Genomic DNA, 25691 nt, shown 5'->3' on the forward strand with positions numbered 1-25691 from the left:
GGATCACCTGGGCCCAGGAGGTTGAGGTTGCAGTGAGCTGTTATTGCCACCACTGCACCCCAGTCTGGGCATCAGAGCAAGACTCTGTCTCAAACAAAACTGAACCAGGTCGAGTGCGTTGGCTCACGCCTATAATCCCAGCACTTTGGGAGGCCGAGGCGGGCAGATCACGAGGTCAGGAGTTCGAGACCAGCCTGGCCAACATGGTGAAACCCCATCTCTACTAAAAATACAGAAAATCAGCTGGGCATGGTGGCACATGCCTGTAATCCCAGCTACTTGGGAGGCTAAGGCAAGAGAATTGCTTGAACCCAGGAGGCGAAGACTGCAGTGAGTGGAGATTGCACCATTGCATTCCAGCCTAGGCGACAGAGCAAGACTCTGTCTCAAAGCCAAAAAACCAAAAAAAAAAAAAAAAAGAACCAGAACCAAACCATGGGAATAAAAGTAACTTAAAAATTTCAAGACATCAGATGCAGGACTGTGATTCCATATTGCCAGTTAATATGGTGGAATGTTAAGCTGATACCCAAGACAGTCAAAGCCTCCCGTAATTCAATATCCCACACTGTTTTCTGGTTGTACCAAAAAATAAACAACTGGAAAATGATTTTTACCCTTAAAAGCATTTACACTTAAAAAATGGGATGAGGTGGGATTTCCTTCTTAAAAATGTTCCTAGAGTTACTAAAAAACTTGCATTTGTGAAATAGTTGATAAAAATATTCCTCTGGAATGTACAAGAAGGGAGACAGGGACTATTGGTAAGACATGGTATATGATATTAATCAGACTTGGCTTTTTTTCTGTCCGGCTTCATCAGAGGCTGGACTTTCCTTGGTTTTTGTTTCTCTGTTTTCTGTAGGTAAATCTTATTTCTTGGTTAGCCACTTTGGTTTGTTTTCCCTTTGTTCCCCTTTTTTCTCTTGTTTGCACTTTTTTTGTCTGGAGATTTATCCTTTCCTGCTGCCTTTTTTGGCTTTGTTTTCATTTTTGCAGGAGCAGGTTTAGCTGACAGTCATACTAATCTCATCTTGGGCTCTTTCCTTCACCGCCCTTCTGCTGAGCTGATCTTCCTCTTGGGCATCTTGTGGCCGGGAGTGTGCATGCTGGGTGCCTGTGAGCTGCACCATGCTGAGAGCCTTCTCAAAGCTGGGCTGCCTGGCTGCTACCAGTCCTCCCATCCTGTCTTATCATTAAGTATGATGTTACCATGGGTTTTTCATAAATGTCCTTTACCAGGCTAAAGAAGTTACTTTCTATTTCTAGTTTGTTGAATGTTTCTCTCATTAAAGGGTGTTGGAATTTGTCATATGCTTTTTCTGCATTTATGGAGATGATCATGTGAATTTTGTTTTTTATTGTATTGATTTTTGGATGTTAAACCAACCTTGCTTCCCCAGGATAAATTCTAGGGTCATAATGTCTAATTTTTATACATTGTTGGATTCGGCTTGCTAGTGTTTTATTGGTGATTTTTATGTCCATATTCATAATAGATATTGGTCTGTACTTTTCTTGTGATGTCAGGAGCTGAAGTCCTACTCCCCTAGGGAAAAATGCTCTCCAGGTGGGACCTTGGGGACTGGGGGCCTTGTATTTTTGGGTGCAGCAGTTTGAGGTGGAGTCTCTGCCATGCTGAGCTGGGAGGAAGGAGAGAGACAGCAGTTTTAGTTCACGTAGACTCTCACCTTTGTTAGCAAATTTTCAGATTTTCTTGAACCGATATTTCTTCATTTGCTTTTTGTCGTTAGGATCATTTTCAGAGGCTTTTAAATGTTTTGTTTTTAAAATCAGTTTCACTGAGGAGTGGGTCAGTGAAGCTTCTCAAGCTGTCGCTCTGGACATTGGTTCTGTAACTTCTTAATTTATTAAAATGCATTTAAGTTTTAAGCTACATAGTAGTATAAAAATTTTGCAATACCCTTCAGGCCTTGGTTTCCATTGGGTAAAAATTGGCAGCAGATATGACTAGAGTTGAAGGATTATGAAAATGAAGAAGTAAAGTAAGAATGGTAGACATACATAACAAAATGATGAGTTAAAATTTGCACATAATACAAGAAAAAGATAAAATCAGGAGCAAGAGACACAAGTATTTTGCCTTTAAATTATTTCTGTTCTTGCTGGTGAAATTTTGTGAATAATTATAAATTAAGACAAACCAGTTTACACTATTGTAGCTAAAAGTATGGAAAGACCTCTGAAAATGTAGTGCATGTTGAGAAACAGAACATGTTTGGGGAAATATTTAAGATGTTACTTATTTTTTTCCTTTTTAGGAAATGACCACAAGTGAACATATCCAAGATGAACCAGGTAACTGTTATCAAGGAAACTGCTAAGACTACCTTGATTGACACTAGTACAGTGATTTAATAGTGGAGATAATAAATGAATCAGTTTGCTGGAGAGTTTAACAAAAAGATTCAGCTATTGAATGTTATCTCTGTGAGAAATGTGGATTCTTGGGATGTTATTTTAGAAGGTGAATTTAAAAAATGTTTAAGAAGTATTTGAGTATTTCCTCTGGATCTTCACAAATGGGAGAGCATTTTCCTTGAAGATATTATTTAATCGGAGGGAGGCCTGGTCAGTGAGTCAAAAACCAACAGTGATGATTTATTTATTTGTAGCATATAACCTGAACAAAAGACTACCCTAGTAAGGGATTAATGGTTCAGAGGATACTGGAATCTGCTACTAGGAGATAAACACTTTAATTAAAAATCTTTTTTAAGTGAACAGATTTCCAGATTCATTCTTTTGTTTTAATGTTGATATATTTCCTCACAAGGTACCAATGATGGAAGCACCGAAGCTGCAATAACTTTACTTACAATGGGAGATCTAGTATTGCAGTCAGAGATCAGTAGTGAACAGGGTGATGGTAAGAATGAAAGCTAAGCACTATCAAAAATAGAAACTTTTAAAACCTAACTTAAGAAATTATACCCACATTTGAGTAATAACCCTTTTACATTTGAAGTTGTCTCCATTTGTTGTTCTTCCATAAAATGTGGTATGTATGTATTGATCCATCCACTATTTTACTACCGTTTAGGTGTAGTGACAGCTAATTCAAGATCATGCACTTGGTTTATTAAGAATAATTTGTATACATGGAATAGTTGCTCTAGTGAATACTACCTTTACCATCATGTATGTCATTGGTTAACTGAGCTCATTGATCACTGATTACTTTATACATGTGTCTTTTGCAAAGGAGTTGCTGCTTGGGATGGTATTCACAATTAGATGACAAATAGAGCACAAAGAGACAACAGTACTCATTGAACTCATTGAAATAATTTAGTTTAAACTGTTCTCAGTTTGGACAGAGCCAAAAGATATATCAACCAAGATTTTTAATTTATTAGATGGAAATCACAGACAAGCAATAAATCTTTACTATCTCAGTATCTTTTAATTGCATGAAATGAATAATTATACTATTCCTGGTAATTATTTTGCCTGGTTATGAGTAACCTACCATTCATTTTATTTACTTATTTATTTATTTGAGATGGAGTTTGGTTATGAGTAGCCTACCATTCATCTTATTTGTTTATTTGAAGCAGAGTTTTGTTCTTGTCACCCAGGCTGGAGTGCAATGGTACGATCTTGGCTCACTGCAACCTCTGCCTCCCAGGTTCAAACAATTCTCCTGCCTCAGCCTCTCGAGTAGTTGGGATTACAGGCCCAGCTAATTTTTGTATTTTTAGTAGAGTTGGCGTTTCACCATCTTCGCCAGGCTGGTCTCGAACTCCTGACCTCAGGTGATCCACCTGCCTTGGCCTCCCAAAGTGCTGGGATTACAGGCGTGAGCCACCACTCCCAGCCTCCATTCATTTTAAGTATTAGACTTTTGGGCCAGACGCGGCAGCTCACGCCAATAATACCAGCACTTTGGGAGGCCGAGGCTGGTGAATGCTTGACCTCAGGAGTTCAAGACCAGCCTGGGCAACATGGTGGAACCCCATCTCTACAAAAAATACAAAAAATTAGGCAGGCATGGTGGTATACACCTGTAGTCCTGGCTGCTTGGGAAGCTGAGGTGGGAGGATTGCTTGAGCTCAGGAGGTCAAGGCTGCAGTGAGCTGAGATCGTGCCACTGCACTCCAGCCTGGGTGACAAAGTGAGACCCTGTCTCGAAAATAGATAAATAAAGACATATTAGACTTTTAGGCTTGGAACCATATATTTATCGGGAAAGTCTCTGATTTATGTTCTGTATAGGGCTCCTTTCTTAGTGGCAGAGTATTGCAGTAGAGCCTGTCAAAAACATATAGAACATAAAGTATGTATAGAACATAAAGGTTTTAAAAATCTTAAATGCTGGCAGTGCCATCTATCTTGAAATCCATCTGAGATTATATAATTACTGAAAGTAACAAAAGTACTCATTTTTACTAATAATTGGATAAAATTTCAGTCTATAAGGATTATTAATTAAGCTCACAATAGGCCAAATCCCTGGCATGAAATAGGGAGATCATACATTTATAGCCAACAAGCACAAACTCTATTTATTTTTAAAATCTTTTTCTGTTGCTGCTGCACAAATGAAGCAAACTTTAATAATGCAGAATTTTACAATTACTAAATGTTGAGGAATTTATTTTGAGCATCTATAATTTGGTCCATTTTAATTTTCTGTTTTTTTTTTTTTCTTCAGTAGGAGTATGTATACCTCCTCATGTTCATTCAAAGGATAAAAGCCATATTCCTTTTAGCCTAGATAATGTAAATCACAAAATTGTTCATGAATGTCAGGAGCTTTCTTCACCTGTCATTACTACATCTCCTGCATCATTTGAAGAAAACAAGATTGTATTGGAGGAACAAAGTTCCAGAGAAGAAATAAGTTTAATGGAGAAAGTAAAGGAGAATGCTACACCAGCCAGGTTTATTTTAGTATTCAATTAATAAATATTACTAAAACCACCATCAAATTAGTTAATAGCTTTGAGTAATGCTTGTAAATGTAAAGTAGGCAATGCTAATTTCTTATCCTTTAAAGATGGACTGATTTTGATTTTAGGTTAATGGTTTGCATGTTTAAATTATAGTAGTAAATGTTGTGTATCTTTGAAGCTTTAATGAAATAGATTTATGTAAATGTGTCTGTTTTACAAATACAGACTAAATTCTCTTCTTAAGACCTCTAGTAAAGTTACTACTTTGTAATTTTAGTATTAAGAAATGAACACTTGCAGACAGTGTGGCACCTAACAGGTCATTCACGGTATCAGTGCTAGACAGACTATGTTAATGTGGGAGAGCAAGATCTAACACGATTCATAAATTTCTCTATCTTCTGTTTTTAGGAATACAGTTTCTAAAGTGACCAGTAATGTGAGAATAAGAAGTAGACTTGCCAAGCCTAAACCAAATCTTGAGAAGACTTTAGGGACCAACAGGTTTGATGATTATCAGGAAGTTTCCAGTTTGTGTGTAACCAAAGGGGCAGAAATGGAAACTCAAAGAGGTAAATTTTATTCTCTTAATATGTTGCAAAATCATTTTGACACAAGAAATTACATTAACATTTCAAAGAAATATTTGGTCATTAAATTGTTTTAACTTACAGTAAAATAGTTTCAAATTAAAAAGTAAGATGAGCTATAAAATAAATATCCATAAATCTACCAATTGGTTTTAGTAATTAATACCATTTTGCTATATTTGTTTGATCAATTTTTTGTCTTTTTATTCTCTCTCTGTCTCTTTCTCTCATTCTCGCTCTCTCATAGTTGACCCTTGAACTAGGGGCACTGACCTCCCCATTCAGTCAGAAATTTGTGTATAGGCTGGGTGCAGTGACTCACATCTGTAATTCCAGCACTTTGGGAGGCTTGAGCCCAGGAGTTTGAGGCTAGCCTGGACGACATAGTGAGACCCTGTCTCTTATGAATTGAAAACATATATATATATATATATATATATATTCATGTATAACTTTTGACTCCCCAAAAACTTACCTACTAATGGCTTACTGTTGACCAGAAGCCTTATTGATAAGATAGTTAATTAACACATATTTTGTATTTTATATGTTATATACTGTATTCTTATGATAAAATGGGCTGGAGAAAATTAAAATTGTTTTTTCTGTTTTTTCAACTGATGTCCTTGAGCCATAGATAAATGAAAATGTTATGAGCCATAGAGAAATGAAAATGTTATTAAGAAAGTCAGACTGGGGCTGGGCACAGTGGCTCACGCCTGTAATCCCAGAACTTTGGGAGGCCAAGGTGGGTGGCTCACTTGAAACCAGACTGGGCTGGGCAACAAGGCAGAATCCCATCTCTACAAAAGTACAAAAATTAGCCAGGCATGGTGGCACATGTCTGTAGTCCTAGCTACTCAGGAGGCTGAGGTGGGAGTATCACCTGAGCCCAGGGAGATTGAGGTTGCAGTGAACTGTGATCATGCCACTGTACTCCGGCCTGGGCAGCAGAGTGAGACTCCATCTCAAAAAAAGAAAAAAGAAAATCAGGCTGGGCACGGTGGTGGTGCACACCTGAAATCCTAGCCCTTTGGGAGGCAGAGACAGGAAGATCACGTGAGCCCAGGAGTTTTGAGACCAGCTTGGGCAATATAGGGAGACCTTGTCTCTACAAAATAATTTTTAAAAGTTAGCCAGACGTGGTGGCACACACCTGTGGTCCCAGCTACTCAGAGGTTTGAGCTCGCAAGATCAAGGCTGTCGTAAATTGTGATATTGCCACTGCACTCTAGCCTGGGCAACAGAGCAAGACCCTGTCTCAAAGAAAAATAAAAGGAAGAAAATTATAAGGAAGAGAAAATACATTTTCAGTACTGCATTGTATTTATCAGTACCAAAAGTTTATGCCATCTGTTTACAAGATGAAACATCTGTCTGAAATGGTGGGCAACCCCAACTACAGGTGTCAATCTGTAATACATATCAAGCAGTTCAGCTTTTTCTTATAATGTTATGACTTTTCTCTGCTGCTTGGGAGTGCTTCCAACATTAAGGATACTTTGTATGGGTCCCATGGTGTTATTCACAGTATTGCACTAAACATGTATATACAGTATTGCACTGAACATGATGAAAAATACATGAGAACCATGAGAGGTCACCTTTTCTAAAACCTCTCTCAACATGCAGTCTCAAATTACCTCTTCTATATAGAAGTCTTTTTTTCCTCATTTGTGATATTATTCTTTGCAGTGCAGCTCCTTCTCCAAGTCTTCCTCTGAAGTGGAACTAGCCAAACCTCCGTGTACCCACCTCGAAGTCTCTTTTATATGTTGAGTTTCTAATTATTGATGCTAGTACCATAAAGTGAGGATACAATTATCGTGGCAGCCATGAGTGAAATATTTGCAGAACAGGATTTATTAATCATGTTTTACTGTTCAAATATCTATTAGCCAGGACTTTCTGCCATGTGTATAAGCCTGATTTGTGGAATAAGAGAAGTTTGGAAGAGTCACTATATAGGGATCTTCCTTTTAAGAGGGCATATGTTTCTAATACAGGGATTTTAGCTGTATTATTTTGGTCTGTATCGTAAGTGTGCTTTTTGTTTAAGAAACAGAGAAAAATGCTTCCAAAGCAACAGAACTGGAAAATAAAAACCTCGGACCAGTTACAACAGCAGAGAATAAGGATCAGAGCAAATTGGCATGTGTACATGGTATCAAAGGGACCAGTATTTCTTCAGAAGTAAACCTAACTGAAAGGTAAAAGTGAAGAGATTCTGAGATTCAGTTTATATTGTTTCAGCTATAGCCTTAAGTTGTGGCTGTAAGAATTTGAAAAAGAAGTTCTATTGCATTAAATATGTTTTAAAAGTTTCAAAACCATTGAATTAGATGATCTTTTACACACGTAGCTCTAAAAATAATTCCATGATTTGCCTGATTTCAAATGACATGCATGCTAAACTCTCTTTCAGAAACGAAAATCAAGAAGAGAGCTCTCAGGAGGTTCACATGTTATCAGTTGCTCCAGTTGCTTCCTCTGAGACAGGGCCCTGCACACTTGGTTTGGATAGGGGTCTTGGTGAAAATTCTGTTGAAGAGCCCCAGATAAAGGACTCTAAAGGAGACACTGTGCTTACACTTCCTGTGCCAGAGGTAAAAGAATGTACGGTATAATAAGGGATAGCAAGGTGTTTTCCTCCATTAAAAAAAAAAAAGGTATAATTTACATACAATAAACTTCACCTCTTTTATCTTCATTTTTCTTTATTTTATTTTATTTTATTTTTTGGAGACAGTCTTGTTCTGTTGCCCAGGCCGGAGTGCAGTGGTATGATCTCAGCTCACTGCAACCTCTGCCACCCAGATTCAACAGATTCTCCTGCCTCAGCCTGCCAAGTAGCTGGGACTACAGGCATGTGTCACCACAGCCAGCTAGGTTTTGTATTTTTAGTAGAGATGAGGTTCGCCATATTGGCCAGGCTGCTATTGAATTTCTGGCTTCAAGTGATCCACCCGCCTTGGCCTCCAAAAGTGTTGGGATTACAGGCATGAGCCACTGTGCCTGGCTAACTGCACCCTTTTTAGTGTACAGTTCTTCAGGTTTTTATAACTATGCAGTCATGTAACCAATACATGAACAGTTCCCTAAAAAGTTCCCCAAGTGAGAGAAGCCTTGGACTTGAAGAACATGTATACATTATCCAGTTAAAGGGAGAGGAACATATGTGTGTAAAGAACAGGTGTGGACCGGTTGCAATGGCTCACACCTATAATGCCATTAAAAAAAAAAAAGCCAGGCATGGTGGCATTTGCCTGTAGTCCCAGCTGCTCAGGAGGCTGAAGTGGGAGGATCATTTCAGCCTGGGAGGTAGAGGCTGCAGTGAGCTGTGGTCGCCATGCACTCCAGCCTCGGAGACAGAGTGAGACCCTGTTTCCAAGAACAAACCAGTATGAAACAGCATGTAAGTAGTATGAGTGGAATATTAATGAAGAAGGTGATCAGAGATGAACTTAGAAAGATAGCCTGCAGACAGATCATAAAAGGATTTTTATGACTTGCTAAGGAGTTTGGTTACATTTAAAGGTACGAGATTCCTTACGCCACCCTGACTTTTTAATTTTTACTTTTTATTTTGAAAAATTTTAAACTTAGAAGTTACAAAAATCTTACAAAGAATTATCCCATACACTTCACTTTGATTCATTAATTGTTAATACTTTGCCTCATTTGTTTTTTAACTCTGTCTTGCTCTCCATCTTTATAGATAAATACTTGGCTAGGCGGGGTAGCTCACTCCTGTAATCCCAGTACTTTGGGAGGCCGAGGGGGGCAGATCTCCTGAGGTCAGGAGTTCAAGAACAGCCTGGCAAACAAGGTGAAAACCCATCACTACAAAAATACAAAAATTAGCCAGGTGTGGTGGCATGCACCTGTAATCCCAGCTACTTGGGAAGCTGAGATGTGCGAATTGCTTGAACCCAGGAGACAGAGGTTGCAGTGACTAAAGATTGCGCCATTGCATTCCAGCCTGGGCGACATAACAAGACTCTGTCTCAAAAAAAAAAAAAAAAAAAAAAAAAAAACCAAAAGACTGAATCATTTGAAAGAGGTTGAGCCCGTAAATACCTCATCTTGTATCTAATAAGGACAAGAAAGTTCTTTTACAGAGAAAGGACAGTACTGTTGTCACACTCAGTATTACTACAGTATTTAACATTGTCTCAACAATATGTAATATACAGTTTCCATTCCAGTTTTCCTAGTTGTCCCAATTATGTCCGTTATAGCTTTTTTTCTTTTTGAGACAGAGTCTTACTCTGTCACCCAGGCTGGAGTGCAGTGGCATGATCTCAACTCACTGCAACCTCCGCCTCCCAGGTTCAAGTGATTCTTGTGCCTCAGCCTCCTGAGTAGCTGGGATTAAAGGTGTGTGCCACCACACCTGAATAGTTTTTTTGTATAATATTTTTAGTAGAGATGGGGTTTCACTGTGTTGGCCAGGCTGCTCTTGAACTCCTGGCCTCAAATGATCTGCCCACCTCAGCCCCCCAAAGTGCTGGGATTACAGGTATGAGCCACCACGCCTGGCCAGCTTTTTTTTTTCTTTTTCTTAAATTCAAGATCCAATCAGGGCTCTCACATTGCATTTGATTATCCTTTCTCCTTATTTTCCTTTAATCTAGAGTATTTTTGTTGTCTTTTTGTTCACAAAAGAGAAAAAGCAAGAGAAGTTTAGACCAGTCTAGGCTGGCCTACAGTCTGGATTTCTTTTTTTTAATTGCTTCCTCATTACTAGATTCAACTTACATATTTTAGGGCAAAATTACCATATAGGTAATAATGTGTTCTTCCTTTTATATCACATCGGGAGACACATAATGTCAGTTTGTCCCATTATTGGTGATGCTGACTGATCACTTGGCTAGAATGGTACCTGCCAGATTTCTTCATTATAATGGCATCTTTTCCATTCTTTTTTTTTTTTTTCTTCTTCTTTAACTGCTTTATTGAGGTTTAATTGGCTCCAATGAACTATATGTCATATTTTAAATGTAAAATTTGATAAACTTTGATGTAAGTTTAAGCCATGAAACCATCGCTGCCATCAAGAAAACAAACACATTCATCACCCCAAAGATTCTTCATTCCCTGTTTTCATTCCTCCCTCCTGCCCCTTTTTTTTTTTTTTATTATACTTTAGGGTTTTAGGGTACATGTGCACAATGTGCAGGTTTGTTACATATGTATCCATGTGCCATGTTGATTTCCTGCACCCATTAACTCGTCATTTAGCATTAGGTGTATCTCCTAATGCTGTCCCTCCCCCCTCCCCCCACCCCACAACAGTCCCCGGAGTGTGATGTTCCCCTTCCTGTGTCCATGAGTTCTCATTGTTCAATTCCCACCTATGAGAGAGAACATGCGGTGTTTGGTTTTTTGTCCTTGCGATAGTTTACTGAGAATGATGTTTTCCAGTTTCATCCATGTCCCTACAAAGGACACGAACTCATCATTTTTTATGGCTGCATAGTATTCCATGGTGTATATGTGCCACATTTTCTTAATCCAGTCTATCGTTGTTGGACATTTGGGTTGGTTCCAACTCTTTGCTATTGTGAATAGTGCCGCAATAAACATACGTGTGCATGTGTCTTTATAGCAGCATGATTTATAGTCCTTTGGGTATATACCCAGTAATGGGATGGCTGGGTCAAATGGTATTTCCAGTTCGAGATCCCTGAGGAATCGCCACACTGACTTCCACAATGGTTGAACTAGTTTACAGTCCCACCAACAGTGTAAAAGTGTTCCTATTTCTCCACATCCTCTCCAGCACCTGTTGTTTCCTGATTTTTTAATGATGGCCATTCTAACTGGTGTGAGATGGTATCTCACTGTGGTTTTGATTTGCATTTCTCTGATGGCCAGTGATGATGAGCATTTCTTCATGTGTTTTCTGGCTGCATAAATGTCTTCTTTTGAGAAGTGTCTGTTCATGTCCTCTGCCCACTTTTTGATGGGGTTGTTTGTTTTTTTCTTGTAAATTTGTTTGAGTTCATTATAGATTCTGGATATTAGCCCTTTGTCAGATGAGTAGGTTGCAAAAATTTTCTCCCATTCTGTAGGTTGCCTGTTCATTCTGATGATAGTTTCTTTTGCTGTGCAGAAGCTCTTTAGTTTAATGAGATCCCATTTGTCGATTTTGGCTTTTGTTGCCATTGCTTTTGGTGTTTTAGACATGAAGTCCTTGCCCACGCCTATGTCCTGAATGGTATTGCCTAGGATTTCTTGTAGGATTTTAATGGTTTTAGGTCTAATATATAAGTCTTTAATCCATCTTGAATTAATTTTTGTATAAGGTGTAAGGAAGGGATCCAGTTGCAGCTTTCTACATATGGCTAGCCAGTTTTCCCAGCACCATTTATTAAATAGGGAATCCTTTCCCCATTTCTTGTTTTTGTCAGGTTTGTCAAAGATCAGATAGTTGTAGCTATGCAGCATCATTTCTGAGGGCTCTGTTCTGTTCCATTGATCTATGTCTCTGTTGTGGTACCAGTACCATGCTGTTTTGGTTACTGTAGCCTTGTAGTATAGTTTGAAGTCAGGTAGCGTGATGCCTCCAGCTTTGTTCTTTTGGCTTAGGATTGACTTGGCGATGCGGGCTCTTTTTTGGTTCCATATGAACTTTAAAGTAGTTTTTTCCAATTCTGTGAAGAAAGTCATTGGTAGCTTGATGGGGATGGCATTGAATCTATAAATTACCTTGGGCAGTATGGCCATTTTCACGATATTGATTCTTCCAACCCATGAGCATGGAATGTTCTTCCATTTGTTTGTATCCTCTTTTATTTCATTGAGCAGTGGTTTGTAGTTCTCCTTGAAGAGGTCCTTCACATCCCTTGTAAGTTGGATTCCTAGGTATTTTATTCTCTTTGAAGCAATTGTGAATGGGAGTTCACTCATGATTTGGCTCTCTGTTTGTCTGTTATTGGTGTACAAGAATGCTTGTGATTTGTGTACATTAATTTTGTATCCTGAGACTTCGCTGAAGTTGCTAATCAGCTTAAGGAGATTTTGGGCTGAGACAATGGGGTTTTCTAGATATACAATCATGTCATCTGCAAACGGACAATTTGACTTCCTCTTTTCCTAATTGAATACCTTTTATTTCCTTCTCCTGCCTGATTGCTCTGGCCAGAACTTCCAGCACTATGTTGAACAGGAGTGGTGAGAGAGGGCATCCCTGTCTTGTGCCAGTTTTCAGAGGGAATGCTTCCATTTTTGCCCATTCAGTATGATATTGGCTGTGGGTTTGTCGTAGATAGCTCTTATTATTTTGAGATACGTCCCATCAATACCTAATTTATTGAGAGTTTTTAGCATGAAGGGTTGTTGAATTTTGTCAAAGGCCTTTTCTGCATCTATTGAGATAATCATGTGGTTTTTGTCTTTGGTTGTGTTTATATGTTGGATTACATTTATTGATTTGCGTATGTTGAACCAGCCTTGCATCCCAGGGATGAAGCCCACTTGATCATGGTGGATAAGCTTTTTGATGTGCTGCTGGATTCGGTTTGCCAGTATTTTATTGAGGATTTTTGCATCAATGTTCATCAAGGATATTGGTCTGAAATTCTCTTTTTTGGTTATGTCTCTGCCAGGTTTTGGTATCAGGACGATGCTGGCTTCATAAAATGTGTTAGGGAGGATTCCCTCTTTTTCTATCGATTGGAATAGTTTCAGAAGGAATGGTACCAGTTCCTCCTTGTACCTCTGGTAGAATTCGGCTGTGAATCCATCAGGTCCTGGACTCTTTTTGGTTGGTAAGCTATTGATTATTGCCACAATTTCAGAACCTGTTATTGGTCTATTCAGAGATTCAACTTCTTCCTGGTTTAGTCTTGGGAGGGTGTATTTGTCGAGGAATTTATCCATTTCTTCTAGATTTTCTAGTTTATTTGCATAGAGGTGTTTGTAGTATTCTCTGATGGTAGATTGTATTTCTGTGGGATCGGTTGTGATATCCCCGTTTTCGTTTTTTATTGCATCTATTTGATTCTTCTCTCTTTTCTTCTTTATTAATCTTGCTAGCGGTCCATCAATTTTGTTGATCTTTTCAAAAAACCAGCTCCTGGATTCATTAATTTTTTGAAGGGTTTTTTGTGTCTCTATTTCCTTCAGTTCTGCTCTGATTTTAGTTATTTCTAGCCTTCTGCTAGCTTTTGAATGTGTTTGCTCTTGCTTTTCTAGTTCTTTTAATTGTGATGTTAGGGAGTCAATTTTGGATCTTTCCTGCTTTCTCTTATGGGCATTTAGTGCTATAAATTTCCCTCTACACACTGCTTTGAATGTGTCCCAGAGATTCTGGTATGTTGTGTCTTTGTTCTCGTTGGTTTCAAAGAACATCTTTATTTCTGCCTTCATTTCATTATGTACCCAATAGTCATTCAGGAGCAGGTTGTTCAGTTTCCATGTAGTAGAGCGGTTTTGAGTGAGTTTCTTAATCCTGAGTTCTAGTTTGATTGCACTGTGGTCTGAGAGACAGTTTGTTATAATTTCTGTTCTTTTACATTTGCTGAGGAGAGCTTTACTTCCAACTATGTGGTCAATTTTGGAATAGGTGTGGTGTGGTGCTGAAAAAAATGTATATTCTGTTGACTTGGGGTGGAGAGTTCTGTAGATGTCTATTAGGTCCACTTTATGCAGAGCTGAGTTCAATTCCTGGATATCCTTGTTAACTTTCTGTCTCGTTGATCTGTCTAATGCTGACAGTGGGGTGTTAAAATCTCCCATTATTATTGTGTGGGAGTTTAAGTCCCTTAGTAGGTCACTCAGGACTTGCTTTATGAATCTGGGTGCTCCTGTGTTGGGTGCATATATATTTAGGATAGTTAGCTCTTCTTGATGAATTGATCCCTTTACCATTATGTAATGGCCTTCTTTGTCTCTTTTGATCTTTGTTGGTTTAAAGTCTATTTTATCAGAGACTAGGATTGCAACCCCTGCCTTTTTTTGTTTTCCAGTTGCTTGATAGATCTTCCTCCATCCCTTTATTTTGAGTCTATGTGTGTCTCTGCACGTGAGATGGGTTTCCTGAATACAGCACACTGATGGGTCCTGACTCCTTATCCAGTTTGCCAGTCTGTGTCTTTTGATTGGAGCATTTAGCCCATTTACATTTAACGTTAATATTGTTATGTGTGAATCTGATCCTGTCATTATGATGTTAGTTGGTTATTTTGCTCGTTAGTTGCTATAGTTTCTTCCTAGTCTCGATGGTCTTTACAATTTGGCATGTTTTTGCAGTGGCTGGTACCGGTTGTTCCTTTCCATGTTTAGTGCTTCCTTCAGGAGCTCTTTTAGGGCAGGCCTGGTGGTGACAAAATCACTCAGCGTTTGCTTGTCTGTAAAGTGTTTTATTTCTCCTTCACTTATGAAGCTTAGTTTGCCGGGATAGGAGATTCTGGGTTGAAAATTCTTTTCTTTAAGAATGTTGAATATCGGCCCCCACTCTCTTCTGGCTTGTAGAGTTTCTGCTGAGAGATCAGCTGTTAGTCTGACGGGCTTCCCTTTGTGGGTAACCCGACCTTTCTCTCTGGCTGCCCTTAACATTTTTTCTTTCATTTCAACTTTGGTGAATCTGACAATAATGTGTCTTGGAGTTGCCCTTCTCGAGGAGTATCTTTGTGGCGTTCTCTGTATTTCCTGAATCTGAATGCTGGCCTGCCTTGCTAGATTGGGGAAGTTCTCCTGGATAATATCTTGCAGAGTGTTTTCCAACTTGGTTCCATTCTCCCCATCATTTTCAGGTACACCAATCAGACGTAGGTTTGGTCTTTTCACATAGTCCCAAATTTCTTGGAGGCTTTGTTCATTTCTTTTTATCCTTTTTTCTCTAAACTTCCCTTCTCTCTTCATTTCATTCATTTCATCTTCCATCAGCGATACCCTTTCTTCCAGTTGATCGCATCTGCTACTGAGGCTTCTGCAATCTTCGCGTAGTTCTCGAAACTTGGCTTTCAGCTCCATCAGCTCCTTGAAGCCCTTCTCTCCATTGGTTATTCTAGTTATCCATTCTTCTAATTTTTTTTCAAAGTTTTTAACTTCTTTGCTGTTGTTTTGAATTTCCTCTGTAGCTCAGAGTAGTTTGATCGTCTGAAGCCTTCTTCTCTCAACTCATCAAAGTCATCCTCCATCCAGCTTTGTTCCGTTGCTGGTGAGGAACTGCGTTCCTTTGGAGGAGGAGAGGTGCTCTGTTTTTTAGAGTTTCCAGTTTTTTTGGTCTGTTTTTTCCCCATCTTTGTGGTTTTATCTACTTTTTGTCTTTGATGATGGTGATGTACAGATGGGTTTTTGGTGTGGATGTGCTTTCTGTTTGTTAGTTTTCCTTCTACCAGACAGGACCCTCAGCTGCAGGTCTGTTGGAGTTTACTAGAGGTGCACTCCAGACCCTGTTTGGCTGGGTGTCAGCAGCGGTGGCTGCAGAACAGCGGATTTTCGTGAGACCACAAATTCAGTTGTCTGATAGTTCCTCTGAAAGTTTTGTCTCAGAGAGTACCGGGTTGAATGAGGTGTCAGTCTGTCCCTACTGGGGGGGTGCCTCCCAGTTAGGCTGCTCAGGGGTGAGGGACCCACTTTAGGAGGCAGTCTGACCGTTCTCAGATCTCCAGCTGCGTGCTGGGAGAACCACTACTCTCTTCAAAGCTGTCAGTCAGACAGGGACATTTAAGTCTGTGGAAGTTCTTGCAGAGTTTTTGTTTGTCTGTGCCCTGCCCCCAGAGGTGGAGCCTCCAGAGGCAGGCAGGCCTCCTTGAGCTGTGGTGGGCTCCACCCAGTTCGAGCTTCCTGGCTGCTTTGTTTACCTAAGCAAGCCTGGGCAATGGCGGGCGCCCCTCCCCCAGCCTCGCTGCCGCCTCGCAGCTTGATCTCAGACTGCTGTGCTAGCAATCAGCGAGACTCCGTGGGCACAGTACCCTCCGAGCCAGGTGCGGGACACAATCTCCTAGTGTGCCGTTTTCCAGGCCCGTTGGAAAAGCGCAGTATTAGGATGGGACTGACCCGATATTCCAGGTGCCGTCTGCTTCCCCTTTCTTTGACTAGGAAAGGGAACTCCCTGACCCCTTGCGCTTCCCGAGTGAGTCAATGCCTTGCCCTGCTTCGGCTCGCGCACAGTGCGCTTCACCGACTGTCCTGCACCCACTGTTAGGCACTCCCTAGTGAGATGAAACCAGTACCTCAAGCAGAAATGCAGAAATCACCCGTCTTCTGTGTTGCTGGGGCTGGGAGCTGGAGACCGGAGCTGTTCCTATTCGGCCATCTTGGCTCCACCCTCATCTTTTCCATTCTGTATTAGTAATTTGTCAAATGAGACCAATGCAGCAAGCTGTTACCCTATAGTTTTAATATCCACTGATGATTCCTGCTTTAATCAGTTATTGACGTTGGTTACAAAATGAAAGTTTTAAGATTTTAAGCAGGCCGGGTACAGTGGCTCACACCTGTAATCCCAGCACTTTGGGAGGCCGAGGCAGGTGGATCATGAGGTCAAGAAATCAAGATCGTCCTGGCCAACGTGGTGAAGCTCTATCTCTACAAAAAATATAAAAATTAGCTGGGCGTGGGGGTATGTGCCTGTAGTCCCAGCTGCTGGAGAGACTGAGGCAGGAGAATTGCTTGGACCCAGGAGGCAGAGGGGTGGAGGTTGCAGTGAGCCGAGATTGCGCCACTGCACTCCAGCCTGGCGACAGAGCGAGACTGTCTCAAAAAAATAAAATAAAAAAATAAAATTAAAATAAAAGAAAATAAAAATAAAAATAAAATAATAAAATAAAATAAAAATAAAAAATAAAATAAAATAATTTCAAGCAGTAGAAGCCCGGCATAGTGTCTTACACCTATAATTCCAGCACTTTGGGAGGCCGAGGTGGGTGGATCACTTGAGCCCAGGAATTCGAGACCAGCCTGGGCAACATGGCAAAACCCCATCTCTACCCCCAAAAAATACAAAAAAATTAGCCAGGTGTGGTGGCGTGCTTCTGTACTCCCAGCTACTCAGGAGGTTGAGGTGGGAGGATGGCTTGAGCCCAGGAGGCGGAGGTTGTCATGAGATGAGAGATTTTAAGCAGTAGAGAATTACAGTCAGGATTGCATTTTAGAAAAACCATGTTTGTGGTTTTTTGGAAAGCAGGAGGGAATCATACTGCATGCAGGGAAAGCAGTTTGCCTCCATTCAGATGTCACCTGCTAGTAGTACAATGGCTGGTGTGATGGGAGTAGAGAAAAAGTTGTGGAGTTTGGGTCTCCCTATCCTGTCACTTCAAAAATCATTTCATAAAATGCACATATTTAACAATGTAGTCAGGATTCTTTGTATTAATATTTATTTAAATGAGTCAAAAGTTTATTGGAACAGCCTAAAGCTTCAAACACTTGAAAACTGTATATGGTTAGATGTTGTTGAGTTAATCTCTTCACTATATCATATTGACAGGAAAAACTTTTTAAATACGAGATTTGGCCAACCTGACTCTTTCATTTTAATTTTTTATGGCAGTATACACCAACAAGTATTCCAGAAGTCCAACAAGAGAATATAATCAATCCTCAAGACCTAACAGGTATGATAATATGCTTCAGTGACATGTCATAGAACTTAATTGTATGATTTTTACCCCTTATTTAACTATGGAAAAACATAAAACAGTTTTATTTTAGTCTGTGCTGGCCTTAAATTTAAAAAGTTTTATAGAAACACCTTGAAGTATTTTGCGTATCAGTTTTGTTTTTCGGAGTCATAAATCTTCTCCATGGTATGTCACCTTTATCCTTTATGAAATTACTTCTTGGGCCAGTCATGGTGGCTCACTTTGGGAGGCAGAGGTGGGCAGATCACTTGAGGCCAGGAGTTCGAGACCAGCCTGGCCAACATGGTGAAACGCCATCTCTACTAAAAATACAAAACTAGCCAGGCACGGTGGTACACACCTGTAATCCCAGCTACTTGGGAGGCTGAGGCATGAGAATTGCTTGAACCCAGGAGGCAGAGGTTGCAGTGAGCCGAGATTGTGCCACTGTATTTCAGCCTGGGCAACAGAGCGAGACTCTGTCTCCCAAAAAAAAAAAAAAAAAAAAAAAAGGAGGGAACTTACTTCCTCAGGCTGGGGGGTCGTTGTTGGGGAGCATTTATTTATTTAGTCTTGACAATAAGTTGTCTTGAGACTGTCTTTTTAGAAATGAAATAAATTAATGATATTCTGTTATTTCATAGTTGAGCTTTTTTATTACTAACTTTTAAACTTTGATAGTGAATCTAGTTGCTAATGTACCTCAAGATGGAGAAGATGAACAAGCCTTTATTTTAACTCTGGTGGAAATCCCAACCAATGCAGTAGAAGAATTTACTGATGCCACTGCACAGTTCATGCCAAACCCTTTACTGCCAGCTCCCATATTGGTCAAATCAGTGAATACCGAAGAAAGGGGTGACATGAGGTAACGAATGAGTGAAACTGTTTTTGCTAGGAGGAAAAGTGATTTATGAATTAAGTAGTATTGATTGAACAAACCATTCACACATATTAGTTATTGTTGTGGAGATCTTATTTATCATTTACGTGGTAAGTTAGAGAAGAAATGTAATGTGGTAGATTTGTATATCTGACAAAGATGCCACTTAAATGTTTCATGTATTAGTTTTGTATGAAACTTGTTTATTAAGTTATTTTGAAAGCTAAAAAAATTAACAGTCTAGATCATAAAATGATACCTGTTAAAAGTGTGGTTACTTTGTATAAACATACACATATGAAACTGAAATATGCATTCACAGAAAGCTGTGAAAATAGTACAGTGGTAATAAATATAGTTTTTTTTCTTTTCTTAAGAGTCAGGGACTTGCTTTGGTGCCCAGGCTAGAGTGCCAGGCTAAAGTGTAGTGGTGCCATCATAGTTCACTGCATCCTCGAACTCCTGGGTGCAAGAGATCCTCCTGGCCGGGCGTGGTGGCTTGCGCCTTTAATCCCAGGGCTTGGGGAGGCCGAGGTGGGCAGATCACCTGAAGTCAGGGGTTAAAGACCAGCTTGGCCAGCATGGTGAAACTCCATCACTACTACAAATACAAAAATTAGCTGGGCATGGTGGCCTGCGCCTGTAATCCCAGCTACTCAGGAGGCGGAGGCAGGAGAACCACTTGAACCCGGGAGCTGGAAGTTGCAGTGAGCTGAGATTGCACCACTGCACTCTAGCCTGGGTGATAGAGTGAGGAAAAAAAAAAAAAAAAGATCCTCCTGCCTCAGCCTTTCAAGTAACTTCTCAGCTACAGGTGCGCACCACCGTGATTAGCTAATTTAAAAAAAATTTTTTTTTCCCAGAGGTATAGTCTTGCTCTGGTACCCAGGATTGTCTTGAACTCCTGGCCTCATGCATTCCTCCCACCTTGGCCTCCCAAAGTGCTGAGATTACAGGCATGAGCCACTGTGCCCAGCTATTCTTGATACTCTTATTTTAATTCTTTATTTTGGAAGTAAGTTATATCTTAACCACCATTAATTAAGATAATTATCCATCGTGTAGCATTAGAAATTGAAGACTTTTATATTTTTATTTTTGGAGACAGAATCTTGCTCTGTTGCCCAGGTGGAGTGTAGTGGCGTGATCTCAGCTCACTGCAACCTCCACCTCCCGGGTTCAAGTGATTCTCATGCCTAGGCCTCCCAAGTAGCTGGGACTATAGGTGCGTGCCACCACACCTGGCTAATTTTTTGTATCTTTAGTAGAGATGGGGTTTCACCATGTTGACCAGGCTGGTCTCAAACTCCTGGCCTCAGGTAATACACCTGCCTTGGCCTCCCAAAGTGTTGGGATTACAGGCGTGAGCCACTGCGCCTGGACTAGAAGGGACATTTTAGGTTAAACATTCAACTTTACAATCAGGTAAAATACTGTGAAATATTCAGATTTAATTCAATATTATGAAATTTAAGTTATAAGCCTTTAAGTATGAATGGAGCTCAAAACTATTAATAGCATTTTTGTGGCCATGGCCATGTATCTCTTAGTTAGTTTGGAGTTTTTTGGTTTTATTGGAATTTTCATTGGAATACCTCAGCCTTTAACCTTACTATTGGAAGGATTTCTAGGATCCTTTAAAAAAAAAGTATTAAATAACTTCTAATTCAGTAATTTAGTATGTATTTCTTTTCTGTGCAGTATTTGTTTACCAGCAACTTCAGTTGGTCAGGATGCCATGGGTTTATCTATTTCTGGAAGAGATAATTCTAAAAAGCCTCCTGATAATTTGGATCTTATATCTAGGAAGAGATTTCAATTCAGGCTTGATAAAAATGACCACATTCCTCCTGCCAAAAAACTTTCAGTCACTTTAAGAGATGACTGTCAAGAATATACCTCTGAGGTAAGGTAGAATCATTAAGTAAGATGGCCATATTGCAACAGATGTTTCTGTTGTTTCTATATGAAGAAGGATACTTCATTTGATGTACCTTCTGTGTGAAACATTCCCTTGAAAAACATACAGACTTCTTTAGTTCAGTCATCACTGCCTCAGGGAAGTCCGGCCGGACCATGCAAATTTAATCACCAACCACCATGTTGTAGGTTTCCTAGTACCCTCTTATTTTTATACTCATCTAGTACTCCTCATAATTTGTAACTACACTATGGAAAAGTCCTTTTAAAATCCGTGTTCTCAAAGAGAAAGTTAAAGACCAATCGTTCTTGAGTAATAGTTGACAAAGAGCAAGTGTACTTTTATATATTTGGTGAGTAAAAAAATGGCGTATCCCAGAACTATTTTATTTCTCTTGTTATGGGTAAGATTGAACATCTTTTCATATGCTTAAGAGCCATGTGTATTTCCTTTTCTATGAACTGACTTTTCCTTTACCCATTTTTCAATTAGATTATTGATCTTTTTCTTAGAGAACTGGAAGAACTCTTATATATGTCTGTGGCAATGAGTTGCAAATCTTTTTTCCCAGTTTGTCATCGTCTCTTGACTCTGCTTTCTTTGTTGTTTTCTCATGCAGAACTTTTGGATTAACTTTTTATATGAACATTTCCAGACATATTAAAAGATAGACTAGGTATAATGTACCCCTATGTACCAGTCACCCAGTTTCAATAATTTATCAGCATTCCATGCAGACATTATTTTGTTTTGTTTTAAAAATATCTTTAATGACATGGACAAAAGGCCATAGTACTTTACTAAGTACAAAACTAGGTCACCAGACTATGATATGCCATTTAAAACATGGTAGTTATACAGTGGTGTGAATATGTAAGGAAAGTATAATGTCCATTTGGCTTATTTGTGATTTTTATTTTCTAAACTTTGTTTTTAGCATTTTAACAATTTTTTAAAAATTGCTTTTACCAGTTGAGTATCCTTTATTTGAAATGCTTAGGACCAGAAGTGTTTCAAATTTCAGATTTTTTTGCATTTTGGAATGATTGCATTATGCTTACATTTGTATTATACTTAACAGTTCTACATCCCAAACCTGAAAAGCCAAAATCTGAAATGCTTCAATGAGCATTTCCTTTGAGTGTCATGTCAGCACTCAAAAAGTTTAGAATTTTGGAGCATTTCGGATTTTCAGCTTTGGGATGCTCAGCGTGTACAAAATTGTAGGATACACATACACTGTATTCAGATAGAAGACATTTTTAATTTTCTGTAATCAGATTTATCAGTCTTTTTGTGTATGGCTTCTGGAGATTATGTTATACATTCAAAGTCCTTTGAGACTTAAATTTCCTAGTTAATGTTAATATTACTGATTTGTTAAGAATTTGATTTGGTGTAAGGAATTAGGGCCAAGTTAATTTTCCTCATGACTTTTACCATTTACTGAATAATTCATCTTACTTCCACTGATAGGAAATTCTACTTTTATCAGTAAGACAGTAAATCTTCATATTTGTTTGGATATATTCCTAAAACTTCCTTTTCTTTTATGTTGATTCACCTATTTGTTCTGGGGCCAGTATCATCATACTGTTTGAATTTTTATAATTTTCTTTATTCTTTTTTTTTTTTTTTTTGAGTTGGAGTTTTGCTCCTGTTGCCCAGGCTGGAGTGCAATAGCGTGATCTCAGCTCACTGCAACCTCCACCTCCCGGATTCAAGTGATTCTCCTGCCTCAGCCTCCCGAGTAGCTGGGATTACAGGCAGGTGCCACCACGCCCAGCTAATTTTGTAATTTTAGTAGAGACAGGGTTTCTCCATGTTGGTCAGGCTGGTCTCGAACTCCTGATCTCAGATGATCCGCCCGCCTCGGCCTCCCAAAGTGCTGGGATATTACAGGCATGAGCCACCATGGCCGGCCGAATTTTTGTAGCTTTATGATGCACTTTGGTATCTTATAGGGATAGTATCTCTCCCAAACCCATACAATTTTCTTCTTTTTTCAAGTTTCTCCTCATTACTTATATGTTCTCAAATTAATATGAATTTTAGAATTAACTTGTTTAGCTCTTTAAAAAAGAGTTCTATTGGTATTTGTATTTGAATCATATTAACTTAGATTAATTTAGGGGAAATTGACAGCATAATTATAATATTGAATCTTCCTATTCAAAAACATGGTATGTCTTTCCATTTGTTTAAGTCTTGTTTAATGTCGTTCTATTTTATGTTAAACTCTTCTTCATATAAATCTTACACATTTCTTATAGGTTACCCCTATGAGTTTTATCTTTTTTGTTGCTATTATCATTAAGTTCTTTTCTCTTTAGAGAGCTTACTGAGTTCCCTCATTGTGTGCAGTAATTTTTCAGCTGGTTCTCTTGGGTTTTGTAGGTAAACAGATACATCATCTGCAAATATAATTTTAATTCTTCTACTTTTTATAGTTCTTATTTTTTTGTAATTATAGTGGCTAATATAACTAAAAAATAATATTAAAAAGTGGTCCCAATAGTGCACATCTTTTTTTTTTTTTTAATTTCTGATTTTAATAGAACTTCCAGTGTTTATTATGTGGGATGCTAGCTTCTAGATTGCAATAGTTATATTTTATAGTGTTAAGAAAATGTCTATTCCATTTAAAAATTTTTTTTCAAGAACGAATATCATTCGGTACCTTTTCTATAAATACAGATGATTTTTCTCCTCAGGTCTGTTGGTTTGTATTAGATTTCATAATGTCAGATCATCTTTGCATTCCTGAAATGAGCTCTACTTGATTGTAATGTAGTAGTCTTTTGATGTGCTGCCTGTACTATTTCTTTGATACTTTTGCACTGATATTGAGACTGGCTGTAAAAGGCAGTTAGCAGCTTTCTCTCTTCCAGTGGGCTCTGGAACACTTTAAAATAGTAGCAATATTTTAGCCATAAATGTTTAGTAGAATTACTGTAAGAGCTTTTTGGGAGATAACATGGTTTCTTTACTTAAAGAAAAAAAGGAAATAAAATTAATTTCAGTTTTACTTGATAAATTTCTAAATTTTTTTGTAAATTTTCTTAAAACAGGTGCACTCAAAGGAATTAACAAATGTTTTTGAGGAAACAGGTAAGTGAAATACATTTTAACATGATTGCATTTTGCTAAATACTCCTGATTATTTGGGATATACCTTGTTCAAATATGAGATTGAAACTGAGTATTACTTTTCTCTAAGAGTAATACTTGTATTAACAGCACTTCTTTCCTGCAAAGGCCTTGGATTTGGCAGTTTGGTAGGCAAAAGAAGCTGTTTTCATCCTGTCATCAGTTGAAGACTATGTGGCTACAAGGATTTTCTATGTAAGCTCAATAACTACATTTTAGGAATTAGCTGAGTGTAATGGCTTTTTTTCTCCCCCGCCCCCCCGAGACAGGATCTCACTCTGTCACCTAGGCTGGAGTGCAGTGGCACAATCACAGCTCACTGCAGCCTCCACCTCCCAGGCTCAAGCAATCCTCCCACCTCAGCCTCCTAACTAGCTGGGACTACAGGCATGCACCACTATGCCAAGCTAATTTTTTTTTTTTTTTTTTTTTTTGAGGTGGTGTCTCGCTCTGTCGCCCAAGCTGGAGTGCAGTGGTGTGATCTCAGCTCACTGCAAGTTCTGCCTCCCAGGTTCACACCAATCTCCTGCCTCAGCCTCCCTAGTAGCTGGGACTACAGGCACCTGCCACCATGCCCGGCTAATTTTTTGTATTTTTAGTAGAGACAGGATTTCACCATATTAGCCAGGATGGTCTCGATCTCTGACCTCGTGATCTGTCGGCCTCAGAATTTTTGTATTTTTTGTAGAAACAGAATTTCACCATGTTGCCCAGCCTGATCTTGAATGTATTTTTGTAGAGATGGGGTTTCGCCATGTTGCCCATGCTGGTCTTGAACTCCTGGCTTCAAGCAGTCTGCCCACCCCAGCCTCCAAAAGAGCTGGGATTATAAGCATGAGCCACCACCTGTGGCCTATAATGGCATTCATAATAGGTTCTTTACCCTGAAAATTAGTTTAGTTCTAGAGAGTTTTTCAGGCTTAAGCCACCTATGGAAGCTGAAAAGATCTTAGGGTCTTCTATTTTTATAGGAATCTAAAATTTCTGTGGGACATTAAACCACTTAGGATCTATTTCCGTCATGACTAAAGCTGCCAGTCACATTTATCCAGTGTTTATACAACTCTTTGTTTTTTATTTCTTTTATGATGTTATTTCTCTTTCCTCTCAAACTTAGGCTTATCATTCACACCTATAGCCATTGCTTTACCATGGCAATGGCACTCAAGAATAAAAATGTTGCTGATGGCATCTTATAGAGTTAGAGTTACAAGACAGAGAAGGGTTTGATAACCTATGATGGTTCTGGTTCTTTAAAAACACTTATAATGGGCCAGGTGCAGTGGCTCATGCCCGTAATCCCAGCACTTTGGGAGGCCGAGTTGGGTGGATCACCTGAGGTCAGGTGTTCAGGATCAGCCTGGCCAACATGGCGAAACCCCATCTCTACTAAAAATACAAAAAATTAGCCAGGCGTGGTGGTGGGTGCCTGTAATCCTAGCTATTTGGGAGGCTGAGGCAGGAAATTGCTTGAACCTGGGAGACGGAGGTTGCAGCGAGCCGAGATCACGCCATTGCACGCCAGCCTGGGTGACGGAGCAAAACTCCGTCTCAAAAAACAAACAAAAAATACTTGACTGGGCATGGTGGCTCACGCCTGTAATCCCAGCACTTTGGAAGGCCAAGGCAGGTGGATCACCTGAGGTCAGG

General features: G+C 39.3%; 1 protein-coding gene across 7 annotated transcripts in view; it reads left to right on the forward strand.

Moving 5' to 3' along the window:
• The window catches only part of BDP1 (B double prime 1, subunit of RNA polymerase III transcription initiation factor IIIB), a 119893-nt gene that overhangs the window by 85036 nt on the left and 9166 nt on the right, over nucleotides 1–25691 (forward strand). For 4 of the 7 annotated variants that reach the window (XM_030798087.1, XM_030798090.1, XM_030798092.1 and 1 more), the window contains 10 exons: nucleotides 2283–2319; nucleotides 2798–2890; nucleotides 4679–4907; nucleotides 5331–5491; nucleotides 7569–7719; nucleotides 7935–8115; nucleotides 18018–18081; nucleotides 18769–18955; nucleotides 20672–20876; nucleotides 23963–24002. In XM_030798087.1, coding sequence (XP_030653947.1) covers nucleotides 2283–2319; nucleotides 2798–2890; nucleotides 4679–4907; nucleotides 5331–5491; nucleotides 7569–7719; nucleotides 7935–8115; nucleotides 18018–18081; nucleotides 18769–18955; nucleotides 20672–20876; nucleotides 23963–24002 — 1348 coding nt within the window. The remainder of the gene's footprint in view (nucleotides 1–2282; nucleotides 2320–2797; nucleotides 2891–4678; nucleotides 4908–5330; nucleotides 5492–7568; nucleotides 7720–7934; nucleotides 8116–18017; nucleotides 18082–18768; nucleotides 18956–20671; nucleotides 20877–23962; nucleotides 24003–25691) is intronic. The other 3 variants (XM_030798088.1, XR_004026694.1, XM_030798089.1) reach the window with 3 other exon arrangements.

This window comes from Nomascus leucogenys, chromosome 18 (genome assembly GCF_006542625.1).
Source record: "Nomascus leucogenys isolate Asia chromosome 18, Asia_NLE_v1, whole genome shotgun sequence".
Classification (NCBI taxonomy): domain Eukaryota; kingdom Metazoa; phylum Chordata; class Mammalia; order Primates; family Hylobatidae; genus Nomascus; species Nomascus leucogenys.